This window comes from Chionomys nivalis, chromosome 1, assembly GCF_950005125.1.
Source record: "Chionomys nivalis chromosome 1, mChiNiv1.1, whole genome shotgun sequence".
Lineage (NCBI taxonomy): Eukaryota > Metazoa > Chordata > Mammalia > Rodentia > Cricetidae > Chionomys > Chionomys nivalis.
This window is the reverse complement of record NC_080086.1, coordinates 163,541,128-163,568,061: the sequence shown is the minus strand read 5'-3', so window position 1 is coordinate 163,568,061 and position 26,934 is coordinate 163,541,128. Positions and strand designations below refer to the sequence as shown.

Genomic DNA, 26,934 nt, shown 5'->3' with positions numbered 1-26,934 from the left:
GCTTGCTGCTCTATGGGGCATGGACCCTGGTCCACAGGTGAGTTCAGGAGGGTTTGACAGCCCAGGCCTAAGGCAGACATTGAACGTCACTTCTGGCTCTGAAAATGAACAGGGGACATAAACTGGTCTGGCCAGAGCGACTCAGGGCTTTTGCTGGCTTTGCAGGCCCCAGGATCTAGATCTAGAGGAGGAAGCCACAGGTCCAGAGGGCTCCCTGGGGACAAAGTCACCCTGAGAGAAGAAAGGAGACGCCAACTTGGGTTACTGCTTCCCCCAAAGTACCTTTGCTATCTCATTACAAGGGTGGGAACCCAGCTTGATGCTGTGGTTCAAACAGTTCTGCTAATCCCTCCTGCCCTCCTGTGCTTCCTCCCTTCAGGAGGCATTTCTGGTACTGATGACCCCATGTGCGCTGTCTGCCCTCACGTGCAAATGCCTGTGTGTTTCCCTCTCTCACTAGCTCTTTTTCTGTTTCTAAGGTTACACTGAGGTGGCTGGAGAGATGGCTCAGTGCTTAAGAGCACTGCCTGCTCTTCCAGAGGTACTGAGTTCTATTCCCAGCAACCACATGGTAGCTCACAACTATCTAATGAGCTCTGTAGCTCTCCTCTGGCCTGCAGGTGTACACACAGACAGACCACTGTGTACACAGCTATGATTCTAAGTATATGTGTTTATAACAGCTAAAGTGTGCTGAGGGAATTTAACATGTTAAAGCTTTATGTCATCTGTAGAGGAGATTATTAATTACAAGCTATTTCTGTGACACAAAACCAGTTTTCAGTGTCTTCTGAGAAAAATTCTATCCAGCACACTTCTTCTAAGGTGGCTCACATCAAGCAAGGTTTGCTTTTATTTTTACTATTTTCTTTTATATCAGCCTGGGATTTCTCTTTCATTCCTACCAGTTCTGGGCATTCTGGGAAAGCAGCTCATAAGTGATGCGTAAAGACCCAGGGTACAGGCGGATCCTCTGGTTCATATGAGACCAGCATGTCCAGCACCCCAACTTCTCCAAGTACCCCCAGAGCTTCTCGAGTTGCTGGCTTTGCAATGGGCCACAGTGACAGTCAAAGCGGGATAACTGGCACTGCAGACCTGGCCTGTGGGCTCCAAGCCGCACTGCTCATCCATCGTCTCCTTTCTTCTGCCACCATGAGCAGACTCAGGTCTGAGCTCACGCCTCGCTGAAATGGAGCTATCCCCTGCAGATTCCTGAACTCTGAAATAAACCCTGGGCCTAAGTCCTCTTTGGAAGCCGAGGAGGGTTACAGCTCCGTCAAGGTTATTTTTCTCGTCAGACATCATTTAGTCTGTGCTTTGCTTCCCTGCCGGAGTCCCGCTCTCATGGAAAAAGCATGTTGGCCGACAGTGTCTCCATTCCACAGCTGATGGTGGAGGAGAGGCCTGTTATATATTCTCACCAATCCTTACACAACTTGCAAGGCAGCCACCGTCATCATGAGACGGACAAAGAACTCACATTCTGAGCCCTTGTACCACCAGCTAACGTCACAAAACTAACAACTGCAGAGCCAGGATCTCGAGGGGGGCTCTGTGTTTCTCGGATCACCCTGTTGCCTGCTCAGCTCGCTGGTCATCACCAGCTGTTCCTCCTTCAGTCCGCTGAGGCCCTCCCCCCGCCCCCAGCTCACCTACCTGCTGCTCTCTCGTACATTAACGGCACGTCTGTCTTCAAGTGCACGCATGTGTGTTTGGAGCAGAAACTCCGTGCCAACTCTGTCCGTCTCAGCCCGACTCACTCCCAGCCCTGCACACAGAGTTTGGCCTCTCACCTAGAATGTCTTCGTACACGTTCTCCTCTGATAAAGTGCGTGTGAGTCCCAGCTTGGTCTGTGCGTACCAGTCCACCCTGCTGCTCTCAGAGGAGGACTGCAGTAGGTCTTCAAACTCATAGGACTTCCTGAGTTGCGCACCATGGAAGGAAAGAAAAAGAGAACGTGAATCAGTTCAGGCTGGTTCCGAACACAGCAGAGGTCACAGTGGCAAAGGGGCCAAGTCAGAGCTCTCAGGCCAGGGCTGCAGAGCTGGAAGCCAGGGCAGATGCCTGAGCTGTAGCAGAAACCCATCCCCAAAGGGGCGCTATCAGCCCATGAGCCTCTTCTGCCTCCGTTGAGGGTTCCAGGCAGGACAGAGGGTCTAAGTCTCGGAGCTCTAGCACATGGGTCCGGTCTGGGACATAGTGTTAGCTGCTTTCTCTGGTTGTTCTTTGCCCAGACTAGTAAGTACTCTGACAGTGGACACTGAAGTGAAGGTGTGGTTTGCGGAGCAGAGCCCTAACAACTAAAGATGCCTGTATACTTCAGGGCATGAGTTCCAGGGCCCGGCTCTCTTCCTTACAGTACAACTACTAGCCTGGATGATCCTGGGCTTTGCTGGGATGGGATTATCCATTATCCAAATGGCTACTGCTGGACGCTCTGGACTTTAGACACACCTTAACTCAGTTCTGATTTTTTTTCCATATTTATGGGAGCAAGATGCTAACATATAAGGTATGCTTTACATTTGAATCCTGACACATAAAAGGTTTTGATACCCCAAACAGCATCTAGAAAGACTACATTTTTGTTTGTTTGTTTCTGAGATAGGGTTTCCCTGTGTATTTCTAGCTGTCTTGGAACTCCCTCTGTAGACCACGCTGGCCTCGAACTCACAGAGATCCTCCTGCTTCTGCCTCCCAAGTTCTGGGATTAAAGGCATGTGTCACTACTGCCTGGCAAAAGACTACATTTTAAGAATATGAACTTGAGGGCTGGAGAGATGGCTCAGAGGTTAAGAGCACTGACTGCTCTTCCAAAGGTCCTGAGTTCAATTCCCAGCAACCACATGGTGGCTCACAACCATCTGTAATGAGATCTGGTGCCCTCTTCTGGCCTGCAGGCACACACAGAGACAGAATATTGTATACATAATAAATAAATAAATATTTAAAAAAAATATGAACTTGATGTGGGAAGGTCATTTGTCTATTTGTTGCTTTCATTGGTTAATTAATAAAGGAACTGCTTGGCCTGATAGGTCAGAACATAGGTGGGTGGAATAAACAGAACAGAATGCTGGGAAGAAGGGAAGTTGGGCAGACGCCATGCCTCTCTTCTCCAGGGCAGACACCAAGGAGCCAGCCACCAGGTCAGACATGCTGAAGCTTTCCTGGTAAGCCACCACTTCGTGGTGCTACACAGATTATTAGAAATGGGTTAAGCAAGATGTGAGAATTAGCCAAGAAGAGGCTAGAGCTAATGGGCCAAGTAGTGTTTAAAAGAATACAATTTGTGTGTTGTTATTTCGGGGCATAAGCTAGCCAGGCGGACAGGAGCCGGGCAGCACTAATGCTGCCCGTACCTCATCACTACATGAACTTTCTTTGAAGAACTGATCTGGAGGCAGGCATGGAGTATATGTCTACAACTCTAGCACTTGGGAGGCTAAGACAGGAGGATATGGTTATCGAGTTATAGGTCAGCCTGGTCTGCATAATGAGACACAGCTAGGAGCTAGGCATTATGGTGCAGAATCCTAGCAATCTGGAGGCAGGGGCAGGTAGATCTACGTGAGTTCTAGGTCAGTCTAGTCTTCATAGTGAATTCCAGGTCAGTCAGAACGACATTGTGAGACCTTGTCTAAAAAAACCTTAAGTACAATACAATAATAATAATAATAAATAAAAACTGGGCATGGTGATGAAAGTTTATAATCCCAGAACTCTGGAGGCTGAGGCAGGAGAATTGTCAACAGTTAGGCTACAGTGAGTTTCAGACCAGTCTGGGCTGTAGATCTTGCCTCAAAACAAACAAACAACAAAACCCCCACAGTAACCTCAAACAAAAACAAACAAACAAACGAAAATGAGGGCCGTGAGATGGCTCAGCAGGTAAATGTACTTGCCACCAAGTCTGATGACCTGAGTTCAACCTGCTAGCATAAGACGAGAAACAATGCCTGAAATTGATCTCCACTCACGCTACCTGAGCACCCCTCCTCACACAGACCCACAGATAAATAAATGTAATAGAAAGTCAAAACAAAGTCAGAAACAGTTACCTTGCAAACCCTCCACAGCCTTGTGCACGCTAGACAAGTGCCCTGTCACTTTACCCTCGGTCTCTGGCTTTTTGTTTTGTTTTTTTAAATATTTATTTATTTATTATGTATACAATATTCTGTCTGTGTGCATGTCTGCAGGCCAGAAGAGGGCACCAAACCTCTTTACAGATGGTTGTGAGCCACCATGTGGTTGTTGGGAATTGAACTCAGGACCTTTGGAAGAGCAGGCAATGCTCTTAACCACTGGGCCATCTCTCCAACCCTGTTTTTGTTTTATCAAGTCAGGGTTTCTCTGTGAAGCCCTGGCTGTCCTGGAACTCGCTCTGTAGACCAGGCTGGAGATCCTCGTGCCTCTGCCTTGCAAGCACTAGGTTTAAACTGGTGTGCTCCATCATACTGGGTTCGGTCCCTGTACGTACGGTCTCTCAGTATGTAGCCCGGGTTGGCCTTTGTACTTGTGATCCTCCTGCCTCTGCGGCAAAGCTTAACTTGTAAAATAAATTACCACAGGGTTTCCTAGTGTGAGTCCATATCTGTGTTAAGTAAGATGCTGGTTTTCAAGTGACCAAAGTGTGAAATCTTTCTACAACATTGTAAATCAAAACAAAGTAAGATCCACAGAGCAGCAAGAAGGAGCCTTGGACTTCACACGAACAGTTTCCAGAACCAAGAGAAAAGCAGAACTCCAATTATTCCAAGGTCTGGCTTATCACTGTCGTGTAGGATCACCTGTGCGACGGCTGGCTTGCAGGGACTTCTGTCCTCTAGTGCTGAGGTTCAGGTAAAGTGAGGGAAGTACATCTGCTAAATCCTAACCTGACCTGGGGCTATCCCTGAGGTCAGGCTGACCCTCGGGCATGTACACCTGCATTGTTCTGCTTCTGTAACCTCTTCCGTATCAAACAGTGACGCCGTGGCGGCGACAAGACTCTGTCCAGGCCTTAAAAGTTCACATCCTCAGCCAGGCGTGGTGGCGCGTGCCTTTAACCCCAGTGCTTGCGAGGCAGAGAGGCAGGTGGATCTCTGTGAGTTCGAGGTTAGCCTGGTCTACAAAGCAGTTCCAGGACAGCCAGGGCTATAAACCTTGTTTCGAAAAACAAAACAAACAAACAAAGAAGCTCATATCCCGTCATGTTTGCTGACAGCCATCTCAGCGATGCCAAGGGGATGTAACAAACTTGTGGTTTTTACTTGTATAAACCCCCTTACTCACTCAGCTCGGGGCCGCCTCTTTAGACCTGTAGTAGGGTCTGTGTGGCTTAATTGAAAAAAACAAAAACAAAAACAACAAAAAAAAAACTCTAAGGAGCTCATCCTGGTCTCCTTTTCTTGGGTGAGAATGGCCTGGCCACAACACAGGTAAGAGAAATCTGCTCACATGAATGACTGGTTCACTGCGCTAATTCTCTACGAACGACTTTGAACTTGAGAAAGGTTTTAGCATCTTTGTGTTGTAACTTGGAGGAGAAGGGTATTCCAAAGGCGAATGGATGATAAGCACAACTGATCAGGTCTCTAGCTAAACACGCCCAGCACTCAGACACCGTGTACACCACTCACAGTGTGCTAAATGCCTTCCGTGGGTCACACTGTGCTCCGAACCAGTGAAGCAAAGGCAAGGAGTCCCCGCCTTACTGATGCTCACAGCTGGAGAGAATGTGACCCGCTCTAAGTTCCTTGCCTCCCAGGTCCTCCAATGACCACATGGCAGCTGGCTTTAGAGATGTGACCCTGATCTCACTGTTGCAATGAACTCCCTTGTAGCTCAGGCTTGGTCCAAAACACTACTGAGTTGAGGATGGCTTTGAACTTCTGCTTCTTTTGCCTCTGCCTCCCAAGTGCTGGGATTACTAGTGTGCACATCATGCCTGCTCTATGTGGTGCTAGGGACTAAACCCAGGTCTTCATGGTACTAGGCGAGCAACGGAGACATCCCCAGTAAGCCTCATCCATCTCCAGTGAATTTCTTCTTCTATTTCTCTTTCCTAGTTCCTCTCTTTTCTAGCCCTCCCTACATGGGAGTCTAATACCAGTACTCAGGAGGCTGAGGCAGGGGATCTCGAGTTTGAGATCAGCCTGGAGTATATCATGAAATTGTCTCAAAAAACATTTTTAAAAAATCATGACCAATGTCCAATTACTGTGTGAGGGTTACTAACGACCTTTCCATTAGATGAAAGGCTAATTTAAGGCAGTGGGCAAGAACCTCAAAATTAACATGTCTCAAAAGAGGTTCCTCTCTCAGAGCTGCTCCCTGGAAGGCCAACCAGATGTTTATGCCTGAAGCTGCAGGCACTCTGCAGAGCCCCTTCTCCCGGCCCACCTACACCTAACCAACTAACCGCATTCTACCTCCCCAGCCACTCAAAACTGATCACTTCCTCCAGGGCCCCCACTGGAATTACATCACAACCTGACCACGACACCCACTCTGTCGCCAAGGGGAACCCTAACAGATGCAAATCTGATGACTGCCCCCTTCAAAGCTGTGACATGTTTCTTCCCAGTGCTCCTTTTGTCTCTAGAGCTCTAGGATTGGTTCCATTAGACCGCACGGCCTCCTCTTCCATCCTTGGGGACCCCTATCCCACTCCGTCCAGACCCCTGGCCTTCAGTTCCCCCAGCGCGAAGAAACCTATGTCTGCTCCTTCACTGACGGTCTATCTGCCATCCCCTCCTGCCAAGCACCTACACATCTTTTCCTCTCGAGGCTGCCCTGTGCCCTAGCAGGCTGGGTTCCGCTGCTGAACATTCCCACAGCACCGTATGCTTCTGGGAGTGCGTGGCTCTGGAGTCACCACGGAGCCTCACCCAGCAGCTGTGCCCTCCTGATGTCAGTCTGGGTTCTCTAGCAGGGCAGGGTCTGTCAGCTTCCTCATTAATACATTCCCATATCTAACACTAAATATGGTCACAGTAAACATTTGTTGGCTGAATAAGTAAATGAGTATTTGATTAATTAACTAATTGATTAATTGATTGCATAACTGATTTTTTTTTTGAAGCAGAGTGCAGGCTGATCTTGTACTCACAGCAATCCTCCTGAGGCAGGGACTATACAGGTCTGTACCACCATGCCCGGCTATCAGTGAAAACAAGAAAGCTATGTTTAGTCAGATGTGGTTGCTCACATTTTAATCTCAGCACTCTAGAGGCACCGGCAAGCAGACCTTTGTAAAGCTGAAGCCAGCCTGGTCCACATAGCAGCCAGGGCTGCAGAGTACAACTCTGTCTCAAAAAAACAAAAATCAAAACAAAACCCCAGACACGTAAATGTAAACACTTAAGGAGCAGACAGAAGGACCCAGAGTAAACACACAGCCACAGCATCTTGACTAATGTGTCAAAAACATAAGCTAGAAGACAGCCTCTTCAACAAACAGTGCAAGGAAAAGTGAATATCTGTATCTCTTATCTGCAGAAAAACCCATCTGATTAAAGATCTTTTTAAAAAATTATTTATTCTTATTTTATGTGCATTGATGTTTTGCCTGCATGTATGTCTGTGTGAGGGTGTCAGATCTTGGAGTTACAGACAGTCGACAGCTGCCACGTGGGTGCTGGGAATTGAACCCAGGTCCTCTGAAGAGCAGTCAGTGTTCTTAACCATAGAGTCATCTGTCCAGTCCTATGATTAAAGATCTTAATATAAGATCAGAAACTCTGAAGTTTCTAAAGGCAAAAACCTGAAGGCCTACTAACAGTGTCCAAGACCCAGTGATCCTCACTTTCTGGTGAGAAGTAAGACAAAATAAAGGCTCTCGGCTCTCGGAACACAGAACAACAACCAAGCCCTCTTTGTTTTCCAGGGTAGACACTGATGAAGTAAATGTCTCTGTTAAACCAAGCTTCTCAAAACAATTTTACTCTCAACCTCAAACTAATTAATTCATTCCTTCTTATTTTTTTTCTTTTTTTGCAACAGGGTCTCATTATGTAGCCCTGGCTGTCCTAGAATACACTATTATAGACTAGGCTGGTCTCGAACTCACAGAGATCCCCCTGCTTCTGCCCCCCAAGTGCTGAGATTATAGGCATGTGCCACAAAGCTCAGTTTGACATTCTTTTTAGCTGATTTACTTGGGGATCATGGCTCTTGTGCAGGACTTGGGCTTGGTTCCCAGCCTCCACGGGTGGTTTATGACATCTGTATTTCCAGTTCCGGGGGCTCCAGGGCCCTCTTTTTCATCTCCACGGGCATCTACCAGAGACAGGGTTTCTCTGTAGCTTTGGTGCCTCTGCCTCTTGAGTGCTGGAAGACCGACATGGTGCACATACACACATGCAGGCCAAACACTCACCATAGTTTTAAAGATTCATGTTTATTGTTTTTATGTGTGTGCAGGTGCCTGCCGAGGCCACAGAGTTAGTACATTCCTGGAGCAGGAGTCACAGGGGACTGTGAGCTCCTGATACGGGTGCTGGGAACTGAACTTGGATGCTGCCGTGGAGCAAGAGCTCTTCCTAACCACCGAGCCTCTCTCCGGCCCTCTTCTGAAGTTCTTAAACCAGGTCATGTTTTATACGTGGCATCTCAGGCTTGCCTCGAGGCTGGGACCCATGTTGACAGGGACATGGCGGCAAGGCTACAGAGCTAACTTTGACTGACAAATGGATAGTAGCTCAGGGTCCTGTCCAGTCAGACTGCCATGGAGCTGCCAGCCCCAGCGCGGCAGTGGTAGAACGGGAGAGCACATGCCACTTAGCAGTGGTGCGGCTGCCTCCGCTCCCAAGGCCTGTGGAGGAAGCTCCAGGGAAAGGACAAGTCTATTTGGTGTTCAAACCATCAGCGGAAAAGTCAAAATCAAAGTGGGTGGAGCTATTTGGTTTTATAAAGGTTTAAAAACTGTTGCACGACCAAACAGAACTTAAATGTAAAAATCTAAATTCAAGTTAAAATATTTGGAGCATGCATCTCTGCGAATGTGAGACGCTTACATTAAAAAAAAATCACGTTAGTTTCACGGCAGCCTCAAGGCATTCCTGCAGGGTTATTAAATGTGTGCCATAAAACATACATAGCCAAGCTCACATGACTGGAGGACGCTTATCTTTGGAATTTCCTGACATGTGAGGGGTTAGGCTGAGGGCCTAAGTCTTGGCAGCTAATCTCTTGGGGGTTTTAGAGAAATGGAGAAAAGCAAAGGAAGGAGGCAGGTGAGGGAAGGGAGGAGGGAAAAGGACAGAGAGAAGAGAAAAAAAAAAGCATTTCCTTGAAACCAAGAATCAGCATCCCCTGGTGTGGCTCAGTTGGGGTGTGCTGATTGGCCAATGAAAACACAGTGACTTCAGTCTGCAAAGCCCCCAGACTGGCTGTGTCACCCCAAACCCTCCTGGCCTCGGGATCCTTCATCATTTCTTTCTTCAGTCTTGGCTTGGCTCTCCTGACTCAGAGAAGGCAGGACGTCTGCCAAATGCAGGGTAAGCCGTTTTTCTTTCTCTAGGAGATAGGACCATAACAAAGAGCATACTTTTTTTTTTTTTAGGTGTAGAAAGTGAACACCTTGCCCTGCTCACCTCCATTGTAGTATTTTAAACAGAATGAGGAGCCTAAAGTCAGACTGTTGAAACGCAGCTCATGTGATCAAATCTGAACTAGCCAAGACACATTTCAGTTTTGGACTGAAACAAAGTAATTTTAGCTGCTTATAAGGAAAATGCTAGAAGGCTGAAAACAGCAGATTGTAGCAAGGAGAAAAAAGATAACAAGAATAATGATTCACCAGGTTGAGCTGTCTGTCCAACCACGACACAGAGGAAAGATTGCCCCAGGGAGGGGGGAGGGAGGGGCATCGCTCAGGGAAGAAGGAGGTAAGGAAGGCAGCCAGGCTTTGGGGCTGGCTTGAAAGGACTTAGAACTGGAGATGGAGGCTGATGGTATGTGACTCAGTGGAAGAACACGAGTTTAACATGCAGAAGGCCCTGGGTTTAATCCCCGGCACCAAAGCCAGCTCCTCCTTCAACACAAACTACAACAGCTGGGGAAGCGGCTGAGCAGTTCAGAGCAGCTGCTCTTGCAGAGAATTCGAGTTCTATTCCCAGGCACTCACACCAGTTATCTCCAGCTCCAAAGGATCCAACACCCTCTTCTGGCCTCCAGAAGCATGCATGCGCGCGCACACACACACACAGAGTATTAATTTAACAAGACAAACAAACATACAAACCAACAATAACAAAAAAACCAGGGTGGAGAGATGGCTCAGGTTAAGAGCATTTGCTGGTCTTTCCATAGGATCTAAGTTCAATTACCAGCACTGACAGGGTAGGTTACAACCCTGTGCTTCTCCAGTTCCAGGGGCTCTGAAACCCTCTCTGGAGTCTGTGGGTACTGGACATGCATACAGTGCACAGACACACACACACAGGCAAAACACCCATGTATATAATTTTTTAAAAATTTATTTCTATGTGCATGGGTCTTTGTTTTGCCTGTGTGAAGGTATCATATTCCCTAGAACTGGAGTTATAGACAGTTGTGAGCTGCCCTGTGGGTGCTGGGAATTGAACCCAGGTCCTTTGGAAGAGCAGCCAGCGGTCTTAACTGCTAAGCCACCTCTCCATCCCATTTATAATTTTTTTTTAATTTAAAAGAATTTAAACAAACAAATGAACAACAACAACAGAACAAATACAGTGGGCTGGCAAAATGGCTCATAGGATCCCAGCACTTGGAAGGCAGAAGCAGGAGAATCTGAGTTTGAAATCAGCCTGGTCTACACAGTGAGGTCCAGGACAGGCTACATTGTGGGGGTTCCTACAAGTAGAAATATTATCCAAATGAGGTAAAAAGAAACTTGGGCTGGGCAGTAGTGGTGCACACCTGTAATCCCAGCACTCAAGAGACAGAAGCAAGGAGATCTCTGTGAGTTCAAGGCCAGCCGGGTCTACAGAGCTAGTTCTAGGACAGGCTCCAAAGCTACACAGGGAAACCCTGTCTCAAAAAATCCCCCCCCCCCAAAAAGAAGAAGAAGAAGATGAAGAAGAACAACAACAACAACAAACAAGAAGAAGAAATTCGGTTCAGCACGAAGTAGCCAGCTCAGGTTCAAAACTTCTAGAGTCGGACCCCAGGCAGTTTATTTTAGACATATTTAAGTAGAGTACAATTTTGGGGGAAAAAAGTCTCCTGAAACAATGATATCAACCCCGAGAGCACTATAAAGCTTAAAGAGTGACTACATCAAAACTCTCTTGCAATGTACAGGTGGCCTCTACCATGAAGATGGGTTCTATGGCTTAAGGGCCCAGGATCTGGTGTGGTCTCTGACCCACGTAGCACAGAGGTCAGCAGGCTATGAAGTGCATGAGACACCTTTCCTACGGCTGGGTTGGTTCTGTTGACTGAGAAACAAAGCCAAAGGTAAAGGGAGGGAGAGTCTGGGCTAAGCATTCTGGGGGTTTGGGTGAGGCTTGGCCCTCCAGATAGCAAAGGTCACCTGGTTATTAAGAGCATCGCTCCCAGCCTTCTGGGTGGAAAACATGCGTACACATCCTTTCTGCCTGTGTGCTTAACATTCCTAGTGTTTCCAGTGCACAAAATAATGAAACCCTGCCTGCTAGAAGTAAAAATAAAAATAAAAATTTTAAAAATGCTCCAGATGATGGTGCTCACTGCCACATCTGACCCCGAGTTTGGTCCTCAGAATCGGATGGCGGAAGGAGGGAAGCTACACCTACAGGTTGTTCTCTAACCTCCATGTGTGTACCATGCCTATGCATGTGTGTGCAGACACAGACACGCTGTAAATAAAAGTGAACAAACCACCCAAGTGCAGATCCGCCTCATTTATGGAACACTGGAACAAAAATCTTCAAATATTAGCAAACTGAATTCACTCGTTCGCTAAAACAGGAGCAGACGGGGACTTCATTCACCACACGGCAGGATGGTGTGATCTGAAAGGGAATTCCCTCATGGGCTCATGTGCTTGAACTTGGTCCCCAGCTGGTAGTGCTGTCTGGGGAGGCTTAGCAGGTGTGGTTCTGAGGTGGGCTTCGAGAGTTCACAGCCTCTCCCTATTCACAGTCTGCATTTGAAAATGTGAGCCCTTGCCAGGTCGTGGTGGTGCACACCTTTAATCCCAGCACTTGGGAGGCAGAGGCAAGGAATCTCTTAGTTAGAGGACAGCCTGGTCTGCAGAATGAGTTCCAGGACAGCCAAGGCTACCAGAGAAATCCTCTCAAAAAAAGCGCAAACAAAAGCAAAAGAAAACTCTTAGTAGATTTTTATGGGCTGGAGACATAGCCCCTCTCGCCTGGCATGCAAGAGGTCCTATGTTTGACCCTTAGAATCACGTAATGGTCCTGGCAGCACATGCTCTCAGTACTCAGGAAACAGAGAAGATGATTAAAGTTCAACTTTACCACCGGCTACAGAGCAAATTCAAGGCCAGCCTGGGCTACAGGAGACCCTGTATCAAAAAACAAACAACAACAACAACAACAAAAGGCTGGTAAGATGATTCAGAGGAGAAAGGCAATTGCCATGAAGCCAGACAACCCAAGTTCAGTCCCCAAAATTCACACTGTGGAAGGCGAGAATTGACTACTAAAATTAGTCTTTCCTCTGCCATGTGCCTGTGCACACAGAATTCCACTGTCCCACAAAGTAACAACAAATGTAAAATATTTAAAAGAAGCCGGACAACGGTGGCGCATGCCTTTAATCCCATATCTCTGTGAGTTTGAGGCCAGCCTGGTCTACACAGGCAAACCCTGGCTGGAAAAACTAAAACTAAAAATAAAAAATAAGTAAAACAAGAATGAAGGGGCTGGAGAAATTGTCCGGCAGCACTGGCTGCTCTTCCAGGGGACCTGGGTTCAGTTCCCAGCACTAACCTGGTGGTTCACAACCACCTAAAAGTCCAGTTTCAGGGGATCTAATATCGTCTTCTGGCCTCTGTAGGCAACGGGCATACATGAAGTGAACCTGACACTCATACACATAAAAATAAATGAATCTTTAAGAACAGCACAGGTAAGACAGTCTGACAGTGAGCCACCAGAAGGAAGCACCACCAAAAAAGTTAAGGGTAAAATAAGGCTTGCAGAGAGAGAAGAATGGAGAGGGGGAGCAGGGATTTAATTACATTAAAATTGTGACAAAGAAGCAAGACAGAGTGGTGCATGCTTTTAATCCCAGCATTTGGGAGGCAGAGGCAGGCGGATCTCTGTGAGTTTGAGGCCAGCCTGGTCTACAGAGTGAGTTTGAGGACAGCTAGGGATACACAGTGAGACTATATCTTGGGGGGATACAAAACAAAATACAAAAAACAAACAAACAGGAGGCTAAGAAGATTGTTCTTGCAGAGAACCTGAGTTCACCTGGCACCAGGCATGTAGGATGGCCCACACAGACTATAACCCCAGCTCCCGGGGATTCAGTACCTCTGCCCTCCAGGGACACCAGCACTCAGGCACACGCCTCCACAGACATACATCATTCAAAATAGTTCTAAAATTGCAATAAAAATATTAAGTCATGTAGGAGGAAACAATACACATAATCCCAATTTAAAGCATGTATTAGGGGTATGTGAAATATGACAGTAATAGAGAGAATATTTAGAAAAATATAATAATTATATATATAAATATATCTCCAAGCACTATAATTTATGCTATTAATCCCAGTACTCGGGGGAGGCAGAAGCAGATGAATCTCTGTGAGTTTGAGGCCAGCCTTTTCTATATAGTGAGCTCCAGAACAGCCCAGACTACATAGAGAGACCCTGTCTAAAACACACACACACTTTAGAATATGCAAACTGTTTTCCTCTTGAAGAGAACAGAAAAAAAATCAGTTTATCTGCACCAAAAGCACCCTAGCTGACAAATAACACTGAGAGAATGCAGGCCACAAGTTCACTCCTGGAAACTGCCTCTCGCAGGAATATTCTGGGAGGTGGGCAATGGGTCCAAGGTAATATAATCAGATTTGAGACCAAGTTTTAAAAGTAAGATTGAAGGACTTATTGCTGGGTTAGTCCTGGGTTAGACAGGAGCACATGAAAAAGAAAATCCAAGAGTGACTAAATAAAAGATGATGTCATTTAACAAGATGTTTACTATGAGAGGAGATGGTTAGCAGTGGCCTGGAGTGACAACCACGTGGAGAGCCACGCAAGGCATGAATGCACACTTCTGAGACTGAGAGGAGTTCTCAAATACACTTCCTAGTGACACGCACAGGATGGGATGAGCCCATCAGGGAAGAGGTGTAGGAGAGGACAGAGTCCTTGGTCCAAGCCTGGCAGGTGTAGGGACAGGTTAAGATACTAGGTACTGTTCTAACAGGTACAAGGAGCAAAGAAAAGACATGAGAGCAGTCAGGGGGAGGTCTCCTCACCTGGAAGAGCCTGACCCGGAAGCAAAATGAAGGCAGTGTTTCAAGATAGGATAATACAATAGCTGCCCTCAATACCAAGAGACAGCATCTAAGAAAATGACAGAATATTGGCCATTGGAGTTACTGAGGCCGAGGCTGCTGGTGGCCCTGGGCAACAGTAGACTTAGCATGAGTGGCCAAAGCCCAAGTGGAAAATGTCAAGCAAAATTAAGAGGCAGGTAAGGGAATAAAATAAGTCAGACACGGTGACTCACACCTGTACTCTCAGCACCTGGGAGACTACAGCAGGATGACCACAAGTTCGAGGCCTGTCTGAGCTACAGAGTGAGTTCTATGGCAGCTTGGTCTACAAAGTAAGACCTGGAGAGAGTTCAAAGTCGTGCACACAGGCTTGTCTCCTCAACAGAAAGGATGTGTACACATGTTTTCCCACCCAGAAGGCTGGGAGCGATGCTCTTAATAACCAGGTGACCTTTGCTATCTGCAGGGCCAGGCCTCACCCAAACCCCCAGAATGTTTAGCCCAGACTCTCCCTCCCTTTATCTTTGGCTTTCTCAGTCAATAGAACCAACCCAGCCGTAGGAAAGGTGTCTCGTGCACTTCATAGCCTGCTGACCTCTGTGCTATGTGGGTCAGAGACCACACCAGATCCTGGGCCCTTAAGCCATAGAACCCATCTTCATTGTAGAGGCCACCTAAACTTTGCAAGAGAGTTTTAAGCTTTTAAGCTTTATAGTGCTCTCGGGACTGAGATAATTGTTACCAGGAAACTTTTTTTTTTTCCCCAAAATTGTACTCTACTTAAATATGTCTAAAATAAACTGCTTGGGGTCCGACTCCAGAAGTTTGAATCTGCACTGGCTACTTCGTGCTGACTGAATTTCTTTCTCAGCTCTGAGATTCATTTCTCTACTGCCTATAGAGCTTGCAGGGACCCCTACAAAGACCTTGTCTCAACAACAGCAAACAACAAATACAGCTGGGAATGGTGGTGCTCGAGTTCAAGACCAGCCTGATCTACAGAGAGAATTCCAGGACTACATACACAGACACTGTCTCAGAGAGATTGATCTTATCTATCTATCTATCTATCTATCTATCTATCTATCTATCTATCTATCTATCTATCTATCTATCGATAGTCTGCCTGCATGTACGCCTGCACACGTCATCAGAAGAGGGTACCAGATCTCATTACAGATAATTGTTTTTTTTTTTTTTTGTTTTTTGAGACAGGGTTTCTCTGTGGCTTTGGAGCCTGTCCTGGAACTAGCTCTTGTAGACCAGGCTGGTCTCGAACTCACAGAGATCCACCTGCCTCTGCCTCCCGAGTGCTGGGATTAAAGGCGTGCGCCACCATCGCCTGGCTCATTACAGATAATTGTGAGCCACCATGTGGTTGCTGGGATTGACTTCAGGACCTCTGGAAGAGCAGTCAGCGGGCTCTTAACCACTGAGCTATCTCTCCAGCCCGCAAACTTCCTTTTGTGAGAACAAGAGCTAAACACACCAGTTACCACATTTCCAGGCCGATCAACAAGCTGCCTCACTCCATGAATACTTGACTGACTCTGAGCCCCAGGTGAATGAGACAAGTCATCTGGCTGAGACAGAGCAGTGGCAAAGGGACACAGGCAACAGCAGAGTCCTCTGATGAGTACCTACCTGTGGTCAGCACTGGGTCTCTGCCTCCCAGTCCACAGTCTCCTATTCACGGAAGTGGGAGGTGGGGAGGAGGGCAGCGGTGGGGGAGGGGGAGGTAGCGAGGGCAGAGGAGGCAGGTTTCTCTTCTCTTTCCTGAAGCCAATGCCTGAGCTCCCCGGACTGCTGTCCTTGTCCCCTTCTCCTGCGTGTTTGAACGTTCTGCGGGGCTTGGGAAGGGGGTTGATAAAAGGCTTCGGGGTACACTGCCTGGAGCCCAGGTATACACTCTCCTGGCCTTTACACTCCTCTGAAGCCTCAGGGCCTGGCTCCTTGTCCTCCACGTGGTGGGTCCTGCGGCCAGCTGCGAAGGCACCCCCACTTCCAGGGCTCTCGGGAATGTGTTGGTCGTCTTCTGTTTTGTCAGGCATACAATGTGGGGAATAACAAGTCCCCGGCAACTGGGGGTCCAAGCCAGCAGAGCCATCCTTCAAGGCCTTCTCCAGTCTCCTGACCTGTTTGAGCACAGAGTGGTGGTCACTCTGAAAACGCAAGTCACTGGGCTTCAGCTCGACACCTCGGCGCTGGCTGGGCTCTGGCTGCCCATCACTCTGCCTCAGGCCTGGCCACCGGTCTGTGTCCTGACACGCGGTCCTTGCGGTCCTTCTGCTGTCCTTTTCCAAGCTCTCTGTTTCAAGCCTCAACCCATTCTTGGTTCTGGTGACCTCGCTGCCTCTCCGCTCTACCCCACAGGGTGGCAAGTAGTTCTCTTGGCCCTCTGTTGGCCTGGCAGGCTCAGGAGTGGGTGACTCCTTCTTGCCTTCCCACTTGGATATCTTGTCCTTTATGCTGAGGGGCTGGGCTCGGGCTCGGGTGGATGGCCCAGGGTTCTGGACGCTGCCAGGCTGCTTCTTCGAGGGCCTGCTGGCCTCTTTAGCACCGAGGTCTGCAGCCGGGCCATTGATGATCATGCTGGAACCGAGCATGTCCACTCTTGCCTCCAGCATGAGGTTGTGGGGGTTCCTTGGGGGGCTCCTTCCCAAGGGCAGTGCTGGATTAGACTCTCGAGAAGAAATAGCTCTCCCAAGTGGCCGCCTTCCAAGAACTTCCCCAGCCTTTGAACCCTCCGCCTTGACCCTGTACCAGAGAGACAAACAGAAGGTGAGTGGTCCTTATGTTACTGTTCTCAGCCTGGACAGCAACCAGAACTCAGGTGTAAGTATCACATACTAACTGCCAACCACAGCACTGAAGCTATCGGTTCTCGCTGTTGCTGCTCTTTTCCTTTTTAAGATTTTATCATTTAAAATTTTTATGTGTATGGGTGTTTGCCTGCATGTATGTCTGTTAACCGTGTGTGCCTGGTGTCCATGGAGGTCAGAAGAGGGCTTCAGATTCCCTGTCTGGAGTTAGAGATGGTTGCGGGCAACCAGGAGGGTGCTGGGAACTGAACCCAGGTTCTCTGTAAGAGGAGCTGGTATTCTTAACTGCTGGCCTCTGACGCTATTTTTTTTTTAAAAGATTTATTTTATTTTTATATGTATGTGTTTTTTGAGAGGGTTCTCACTGGCCTGGAGCACTGACGAGGGTGAACTGGCTGGTCAGTGAACCCTTGGGAGCCACCTATGTCCTTTTCCGCCAAGGCTGCTGTCATAAACTGCCACAGCCGGCTCTTCACAGGGCCTCAGGATCTCATGCTCACACAGTAGGTTCCTTACTAACTCAGCTACTTCCCACGCTGTAGACCAGGCTGGCCTCGATCTCAGAGATGCACCCGAGAGTGCCACCACTGCCCTGCCAAATCCTTCAATTTTCACCAACTGCCCTGAGCTGGGGTGTGAAGCCATGTATCTCGGGACACTCTCTGGAGCTGGGGTGTGAAGCCATGTATCTCGGGACACTCTCTGGAGCACAAATCTCACTGAAATGGCTCTCCGTGAGAGAGGGCTTGTTTTTGTCTACAGCTGTTTCCCTCGCTTCTAGAATAGCCCTGGCAGAGCAGGAGGCAATAAGTATCTGTTGCCTAAGTAAATGTGTGAATCACCATGGAGAAGTAGATTTTATACATGGCCTATAGATGTATTGTCAAATACGGTCTCCACTGGCCCGTGGGGTTATCTGAACCTGAATCCGATGGAATGAAAGCTTCTCTCCTTTAGATGCCCCAGCCGCCAGCTAAGCACTCACAGGCCCATGCGGGAGACGGCTCCCCAGTGGACAGACGAGGTTCTCTAGTTCTCTATGACTGCAGACAGCTCTGTCTAGAGAGCCGTGTGAAACGATGCGCCTCTAAATAGGAGGTTAGCACCATGAGGATGCTCCAGACCCTTTAGAAGGACAAATGTGAAGCACACTTACTGAGAATGAGAACGTATGTGTTTCAAAGTACAAACCATTCTTGCACAGCAGAGACTACAGTTAGGCATGGCGATTAGATGGGCGGGCTCAGTAAACAGACACGAAGCTAACAGGGCACATTTCCTGAGTTTATATGAATCTGACTGTATAGCGACTGAGAAACTCCAGCTAAAGTTCACAGTGAGGGATGAACAGCTAGCAGCTGCTTTCATCCTGTTACGATAACTTTCCATCCCAGAGACCAAGAGTTGTTTATATAAGACCTCTCCCTTAGTGACGTCATCAGCTCACAAATTATGCTGCTGATCTTGGTTGCACAATATAAATTTTAAGCTTGCGAGAACGCAAACACACTTTACATGGCTATCAAAGCAGAAGGTCTTTCTGAAAACAACAATTAGGATCGTAAGAGTACAAAGGAAGGGACTGGAGAGATGGCTCAAAGGTTAAGGGCACTGGCTGTTCTTCCAGAGGTCCTGAGTTCAATTCCCAGCAACCATATGGTGGCTCACAACCATCTGTAATTTGATTTGGTTCCCTCTTCTGGCCTGCAGACAGAACACTGTGTAAATAATAAATAATTAAATTTTAAAAAAGAGTACAAAGGAAAATAGTATTTATTTGATTTTTACTTTATGCGTGAGTGTTTTGCCTGCATATATGTATGTGTATGCCTGGTGTACATGGGGGCCAGAAGAGGGCGCTGCACCCTTCAGAACCGGAAATACAGATGGTTGTGAGCTGCCGTGTGGGTGCTGGGAGCTGAACCTGGATCTTCTGTAAGAGTCTTAAGAACTCTTTTTTTTTTTTTGAAGATTTATTTATTAATTATGTATACAGCATTTTCCCTACATATATGGTGCAGACCAGAAGAGGGCACCAGATCTCATTACAGATGGTTGTGAGCCACCATGTGGTTGCTGGAAATTGAACTCAGGACCTCTGGAAGAGCAGTCAGTGCTCTTAACCTCTGAGCCATCTCTCCAGCCCCAAGTCTTAAGAACTCTTAACCTCTAAGCCACCTCTCCATCACTGAAAAAAAAGAATTTTTCTAATTGTCCTCAAGACAGTAGCATGAACCTCATTTCTAGGCAGGATCACAGTCCATTGCTGTTTTCCTAAGAACTGAAAAGGCAGAACTTACAGCTTCTTTTCTCATGGCAAGATGGAAGCAGAGGACAGATGCGTGAAACATGACCATCCAGATTAGTGCGTGCTGCGACAGTACAGATCGCCACAAACCACTCAGTCATGGACGGCACTAGACAACACTGGTAATAGATAAACACATGCGCTTTGGAGGCACAAGGGCTTGGGTTTGAGTCCTTACTATGTTTTTCTTTCTCACTGTAGAGACTGAACCCAGGGATCCGAGAATGTGGGGTGGGCTCTACCACCGAGCTATATCCATAGTCCTGTTTTCTTTTTCTTCTACAGGTAGGAATACTATCTCCCTTCTTTAGACTGGAGCTCTTTCTGAGTATAGAAGCCAAACTGGTTTTGTTTGTTCCTGGTATATGGCAGGTTTTCAATACATAATGTTTGATAAATTAATAGATTAATAAATATATTATGCCCAAGGTATTCAACTGGTGGCAACTGTGACCACTGCAGTATTCCTTTAGGATCCCAAACACCTGGAATGACTGAACGGTACCTGAAGAAGAGAGACTGGCTTGTCAGAAAAACATGCTCTATTTATTAAGGTCAAGCAAGAGGGCTAAAGGATGGAGACACAGCAGACAGTGTCTTCTCCACAGACTGTTACCCTTGGGTATCTGGAATTCCTGTTTCTAGGATTCTAGCATCTGGGCCACAGAGCTGTGATGAGTTTAATGATAACAGAACAAGAGTAGTATCAGGGAAAAGGCTCCCTGCTTACAGAAGATGGGAAGGGTGGACTATGTGGACAGCTATGGCTGCAAAGCTGCAGGTTCAGAGATGAGGGAGAAACTTGTGAGTCTATTAGCTAGAAAAATACGCCCTGGCTTGGAAGGCGACACTCCCTCAGGCACTGGGAGACTCACAACACCCACTCAGCAATACCCAGACCCTCTCAACCACTTCCGTTCACCCATCTCCAATGAAGGCAGTTCAAGGAGAAGCTCAGGAGAGGGATACCCCTTAGTCAAGGAAGGGGGTGAAAAACTATTCAGTTCCTACATTCTTAGGGAGGAAGGAAGGAAACTGAGCTTGCTCATCCTCCACGCCTTCAGGGTACATGCAAAGGGAGGCTCTTACTTGTGGGCCAATCTGTAGCTCAGAGTTCCAGTCCAGCTGTGGCTGCCTGTGGCCTGCCTGCACACTGTCACCATGTCAGCATCGAGAGAGGCTCCAGGTGGCCTAGAGGAACAGGGACACACACTCAGAGAGTCACATGGGCCACTTCTCTCAGAAGGAAACAGGTATCACCACCCCCGCTCCACAGTGTTTCTGTCTCTAGGAGATTCTGCCCAGAATTGGAGGTGGCAAGAAGATACCGTTCAGAAACCCTGCCCCAGGGGGATGATGTCATATGATCCCCCAGCCTTTCAACGTTTCTACCCTTTCTTCGAGGCTAATAAACCTGCCAGGCAACAGTGTGGATATTCAATGTCCTGGCTCAGAACTTCCCCAAAGAAATTAAAGGGCTGTGCTCCAAGACATGCTTATAGATGTTAGGTACCAGGAGGGAAAGGCCAGAGACATAAATAAATAAATGTGGTGGTTTGAATGAGAACGACTCCCATTGGCTCATAGAGCTGCACATTTACTCCCCAGCTGGTGGACTGTTCAGAAGGATTAGGAGTTGTCTCCTTGTCAGAGGGTGAGTTGCTGAGGTGGACTTTAAGGTGGCTGTTCCTGGGGACTGGGATGTAAATTCTCAGCTCCTGTTCTAGCGCTGTTCATGTCACCACACGCCCTGCCACGATGATTGTGAAGTAAGCTTCTGAAATGGTAAGGAAGCCCCCAAATAAATGCTTTCCTTTATAAGAGCTGGTCACAGCCAAGCGGTGGCAACACATGCCTTTAAACCCAGTACTTGGGAGGCAGAGCCAGGTGGAGCTCTGTGAGTTAGAGGCCAGCCTGGTCTACAGAGGGAGTTTCAGGACAGCCGGGGTGTGTGTGTGTGTGTGAGTGTGTGACACAGTGCAACTCTGTCTCGAAAAACCAAAAAAAAAAAAAAAAAAAAAAAGACTTGATCATGGTGTCTCTTTACAGACAAGACAATAAATAAACAAATTTAATTAATTTGAACATAAAAAATATGTGAAATACAGTACCCACGGACCACACATTATAAAGAGGAAGACATGCATGCGTGGCCAGGTGAGATGGCTCTGGTGACCTGAGTTAGTCTCTGGAGCCCGCGTGGCAGAAGGAAGAGCAAACTCCTACAAGTTGTCCTCTGACTCCTACGTGAGCACGCATACACACACAAATAAACAGATGTCGACAAAATTGTTTCTAAGAGGAAGAAGGCAGGGAGGGACCCATGAGCTGAACAATGCCTGGAGCTGCCAAAGCCACCAAACTTGGTGTTTGGGGAGGGCTGGAGCCTCGGCCGCCCATGAGCCTAGCTATCACTTTACAGCAAGCCAGCACCATATATTCTGGAGTAAGTCTGTGGTGTAACTGAGCCCAGTTCTCCAGTGAAGCCAGGCGCTTGCCCCCACCCATCACATGGTGGAGGGGAGCCCTGAAAGGCCTTTCGGGGACAGGAAGGAACTCATTGTCCCTCTCACAACACTCACACAGCTGAAGCTTCTGGAGCCTTTCCATGTGGCTGGGCCCACAGACACTGCCTTTCTGTCCTCATCTGGCAGAGAGCCACATGGGGCATGGGGGAGGGGAGAGCACTCACTCTTCACCCCGTCACCCCCCCCACACACACACAGCCTGCTCTCTGGCTCCACAGACCAAACCCCCACCATGCAACCTTGCTCCATGGGAGCCAGACAGTTCTCCCTCTTCTTTTTCTTTCAGGCTCGTGCCAAGCTGTGTGCAGGATGCTCTAGGGGATGCCAAGTTGAGGGAGGCTGTCTCCATCCTTGAGAAGCACACCAGGACAGCGCCTGGGCTGCACTCGGCCCCTGCACAGCTCTCCACACAAAGGAAGCAGAGCCACCAACACCCTCCTATGGGTGCTCCCAGGTAGCTTTAGTCTCAAACAGGCAACACTAAGTGAATTCACTTCCCATCCTAGTCCTAAAATCCCAGGCTCCAGGGGACCAGGAGATGGCACATTCTGGTGCAATAGTTCAAGAGTAAGTTCAAACCGGCAGCAGAGGCTGGAAGTGGATGGAAGTGGAGAGGTAGAGAAGACGCTCGTATTCAGCAACAGCCACTGGGATGCCTCATTCACAGAGGTATGGACTATGCTGCTCTCATTCGTTGTTTTTGTTTTCTTTTTTTTTAAATCCCTGATGATTAAAATAGGCTGCCTAGATGTCTCCGTGGGTGAAGGTACTCGCTGCCAAGGCTGACAATCTGAATTTGATCACCAGAATCCACATGGTAAGAGAAAACTGACTCACACAGTCTCTCCCATTACCTCTACAGTCGTGCTATGGCGCACACACGCACACACACACACGTTCTTAAAAAAAAAAATCCAGGCTGGAGAGACGGCTCAGTGCTAAGAGCACTTATTCCTTTAGGACGTGACTGCAGTCCCAAACAGCCGCATCAGGAGGCTCACAACCACCTGTAACTTCAGCTCCGTGGGCTTTGACATCCCTCTGGTCTCCACTGTCACCTGCACATACACGGCTTACACTCACACATAGACAGGGTTTCTTTGTATAGCCCAGGCTGTCCTGGAACTCACTCTGTGGATCAGGCTGGCCTCAAACTCAGAGATCCTCCTGCCTCTGCCTCCCAAACGTTAGGACTAAAGGTGTGAGTCACTACTACCTGGTCACATAAAAACAATTTGAAAAGAGTAAAATAACTAATAAGATGACAAGTCTAGCCTTACTTGGGGGCTTCACTGTCACTTTCTATGTCTGGGAGACAGTCTGCTCCCCTAATGTGGTGTACTGGGAGTCTCACCCAGTAAACCTGGGGACATCTCTGATGCACCAAAACCAACTGTCTGTGAGCTGGTCTGCAATCTAATATGATAAATAACAGTATTTAGATGATTTTCACACACATGAGGACTCATTTCCCCTTGGGCAATTTGGCCTTGTGATTCAGACTGCTGACCAAGAGGTATAATGAAAGAATATTAATAACACATTTCCTCACCCAACTGTTTCCTATAAAAGCAGAACTTCCTATTAACCAGATGGGCTTAATTAGTACTATTTTTGTTTTCTGAAACAGGGTGTGTGTGTGCGTATATATGCATGTGTGTGCATGTGTGTGCATGTGTGTGTATGTACATGTATGTGTTTGTGAGGCTGACTTAGAACTTATGGTAATTCTGCCTCAGACTGGCATTATAGAAGTATACCACCATCTCCAGCTATTAAAAAAATTTAATAGCCCTAAAAGGGTCTATACAAATTTGAAGCAAGGAGATAGATACATGAGAGTTCATATAATTTTTTAAAGATTTTATTTACTGCCGGGCGGTGGTGGCGCACGCCTTTAATCTCAGCACTCGGGAGGCAGAGGCAGGCGGATCTCTGTGAGTTCAAGGCCAGCCTGGTCTACAAGAGCTAGTTCCAGGACAGGAACCAAAAGCCATGGAGAAACCCTGTCTCGAAAAATCCAAAAAAAAAAAAAAAAGATTTTATTTACTTTTATATGTTTGGATGTTTTGCCTGCAGGTATGTCTGTGTCCCGTGTGTGTCTGGCGCCTACAGAGGTGAGAAGGGAGTTGGGGAGACCCTCTGGAATGAGAGGTACAGCTGCTTGTGTAACTTCCACATGGTGCTGGGGACCACGCTGTGCCCTCTGCAAGGGCCAGTGCCGAGCTGCCGACACCTCTCACGTCACTGCTGCACTTCCAAAGCATTCTTTTTCAGCAGGGCGGTGGTGGCGCTGGGGGGCAGAGGCCAGCCTGGTCTACAGAGTGAGTTCTGGGACAGGCTCCAAAGAATCAGAGAAACCCTGTCTTGAAAAACCAAACCAAACCAAACCAAACAAAAAAGCATTCTTTTTTCAATCCCTTTAGACACACACACTAACACTTAGAGTCCAGTTAAAACCCCCCACATACCAGTAATGGGAACAGTCCTCCATTCTCCTCCATTGCTGGTGGAGTGCAAACTGGCTTTGGATTTCAGTATGGTGATTTCTCAGAAAAATTAGGAAACAACCTTCCTCCAGACCCAGCAATACCACTTTTGGGTATATAGCCAAAGGATGTTCAATTGCACCACAAGGACACGTGCTCAACTATGTTCGTAGCAGCATTATTTATCATAGCAGCCAGAAACTGGAAACAACCTAAAAGCCCCTTGACTGAAGAATGGATAAGGAAAATGTGGTACATTTACACAATGGAGTACTACACAACAGAAAAAAAATAACATCTTGAAATTTGTAGGCAAATGGATGGAGCTAGAGAACATAATTTTGAGTGAGGTAACCCAGAACGAGAAAGATAAATATCATATGTACTCACTCCTAAGTGGTTTTTAAACATAAAGAAAACCAGCCTACAATCCACAATCCCAGAGAACCTAGACAACAATGAGGACCCTAAGAGAGACATACATGGATCTAATCTACATGGGAAGTAGAAAAAGACAAGATCTCCTGAGTAAATTGGTTGAGAGCATGGGGACCATGGGAGAGGGTTGAAGGGGAGGGGAAAGAAGGGAGAAAATGTAGAGCTCAATAAAAATCAATTAAAAAAGAGAAAAAAAAATCCCTCCCCACATAAAACCCACATACTAGTTTTTTTGTAAGGGGCTGGACCAAAAAAAAAGGAAAGCAATCAATTATAAAACAATGCCTCTCTGGCAAAGGCTCAAGAAAGAAAACAAAGCTTTTCTTTTTCTTTCTCGAAGAAGGAGCCTGCAGCCTGTAGTTGTAGCTCAGCCCCGCCTGACTTTCTGCCTCTGTCCTCCTCAGTGACTCGGGAAGCAGATCTGCTCCGGCATTATTTATTTATGACTTAAATAAGATGCTTTTGAATTTCATCACCGAGCATATTATTTTTTTTAAGATTTATTTACTTTTGTGCGTGTGTGTGTGTCTGTGTGTGGGTCTGTGTACATGCATGCAGGTGCGCACAGAGGCTGGAAGCATTCGATTCCCGAAGCTGTAACTACAGGTGGCTGTGAGATGTCTCAAGAGTCCTGGCTGCTCTTCCAGAGGACCGGGTTTCGATTCCCAGCACCCGTAAGATGGCTTACGACCATCTATCCTCCAATTCCAGGGTACTGAATTCCTTGTCGGCTTCTGTGGTGGCCAGGCATGAGGGTGTTGCACAGAAATACATACAGATAAAACGCCCATACTCATGAGGTAAAATAATTAAAAATATAATCAATAAAGCACGTTTACTTCAGTGGGAATAAAGGAAAACAGGTACATCTTCTGATCTTAAGTTGGCATATTATTTCTGTGGCACAATATAGATATAACTTGATTTCTAAAATGGTCATTCTTGGGCTGGATGGATGGCTAAGCGGTTAATGCTAGACTTTTTTTTTTTTGAGACAGGGCTTCTTAATGCTAGTCTTTTACAGAGTAAATTTATTATTTATTAGTATTTTCACATATGGAAGAAGATGGGGGAGTCTGCATCCCAGAATACTCCTTGAATGGCTGTACACTGCCTCACAAGGACCTGAGGTAACGTATGACAACCTCTCTGTATAAGAAGTTCCCCATAGGGCTGGAGAGATGGCTCAGAGGTTAAGAGCATTGCCTGCTCTTCCAAAGGCCCTGAGTTCAATTCCCAGCAACCACATGGTGGCTCACAACCATCTGTAATGAGGTCTGGTGCCCTCTTCTGGCCATCAGGCATACACATAGAATATTGTATACATAATAAATAAATATTAAAAAAAAAAAAAGAAGTTCCCCATATAACCATGGCTCAGAGATGTTTGGGGAGAAAGAGCTGCATCTGTCTGTACTAAATGTACACGTTCTTAAAAATTAAATTTACTTATTGTGTGTGTATAGCATTGCAGTTATTTGGAGATCAGAGGACTGGTCTTTTCCTTCTACCATGTGGGTTCAGGGGATCGATTAAGGTCACTCACTAGGCATCGTTTTGTTTCTGAGACAGGAAACGCTTATCTCAAACGTCTATCCTCCTGCCTCCACCTCCCCACTGCAAGGACTGTCCATTGATCTTGAACTGTAACCTATTAATAAGGTTTAATTTGAGGCAAAACAAGTCTTTTTTCTCCTTAAATACTTATCCTCTGAGGTATTTGCTATTGTAATGATTGTTCTGTCTCTTTAAGAGACAAGCCACGCCCACTCCCTCCCCCATCTGCTGAGGCGGGCTGATCTTCAGCTTCCGGCCTGAGCGCTGTCTCTTTTCTGCTGTACTCTTGGAGAGGCAGCTTCTGCCTGTCTCCCCACTTCTCTCCTTCCCCCGCTTTTATCTCTCTCTCCTC

The 26,934-nt window shown here is 47.2% G+C and overlaps 1 protein-coding gene across 4 annotated transcripts in view; it reads right to left on the bottom strand.

Annotated features, from left to right (window-relative positions):
* Positions 1 to 26,934, bottom strand: part of Dennd2a (DENN domain containing 2A) — a 98,768-nt gene that overhangs the window by 46,492 nt on the left and 25,342 nt on the right. For 3 of the 4 annotated variants that reach the window (XM_057768242.1, XM_057768251.1, XM_057768258.1), the window contains exons 2-3: positions 16,085 to 17,197; positions 1,797 to 1,924 (exon numbers count right to left, since the gene is read on the bottom strand). In XM_057768242.1, the coding sequence (XP_057624225.1) occupies positions 1,797 to 1,924; positions 16,085 to 17,067 (1,111 nt within the window). In that variant the 5' untranslated portion in view covers positions 17,068 to 17,197. Of the gene's footprint in view, positions 1 to 1,796; positions 1,925 to 16,084; positions 17,198 to 20,659; positions 20,762 to 26,934 lie in introns of all 4 variants that reach the window. The other variant, XM_057768232.1, reaches the window with a different exon arrangement.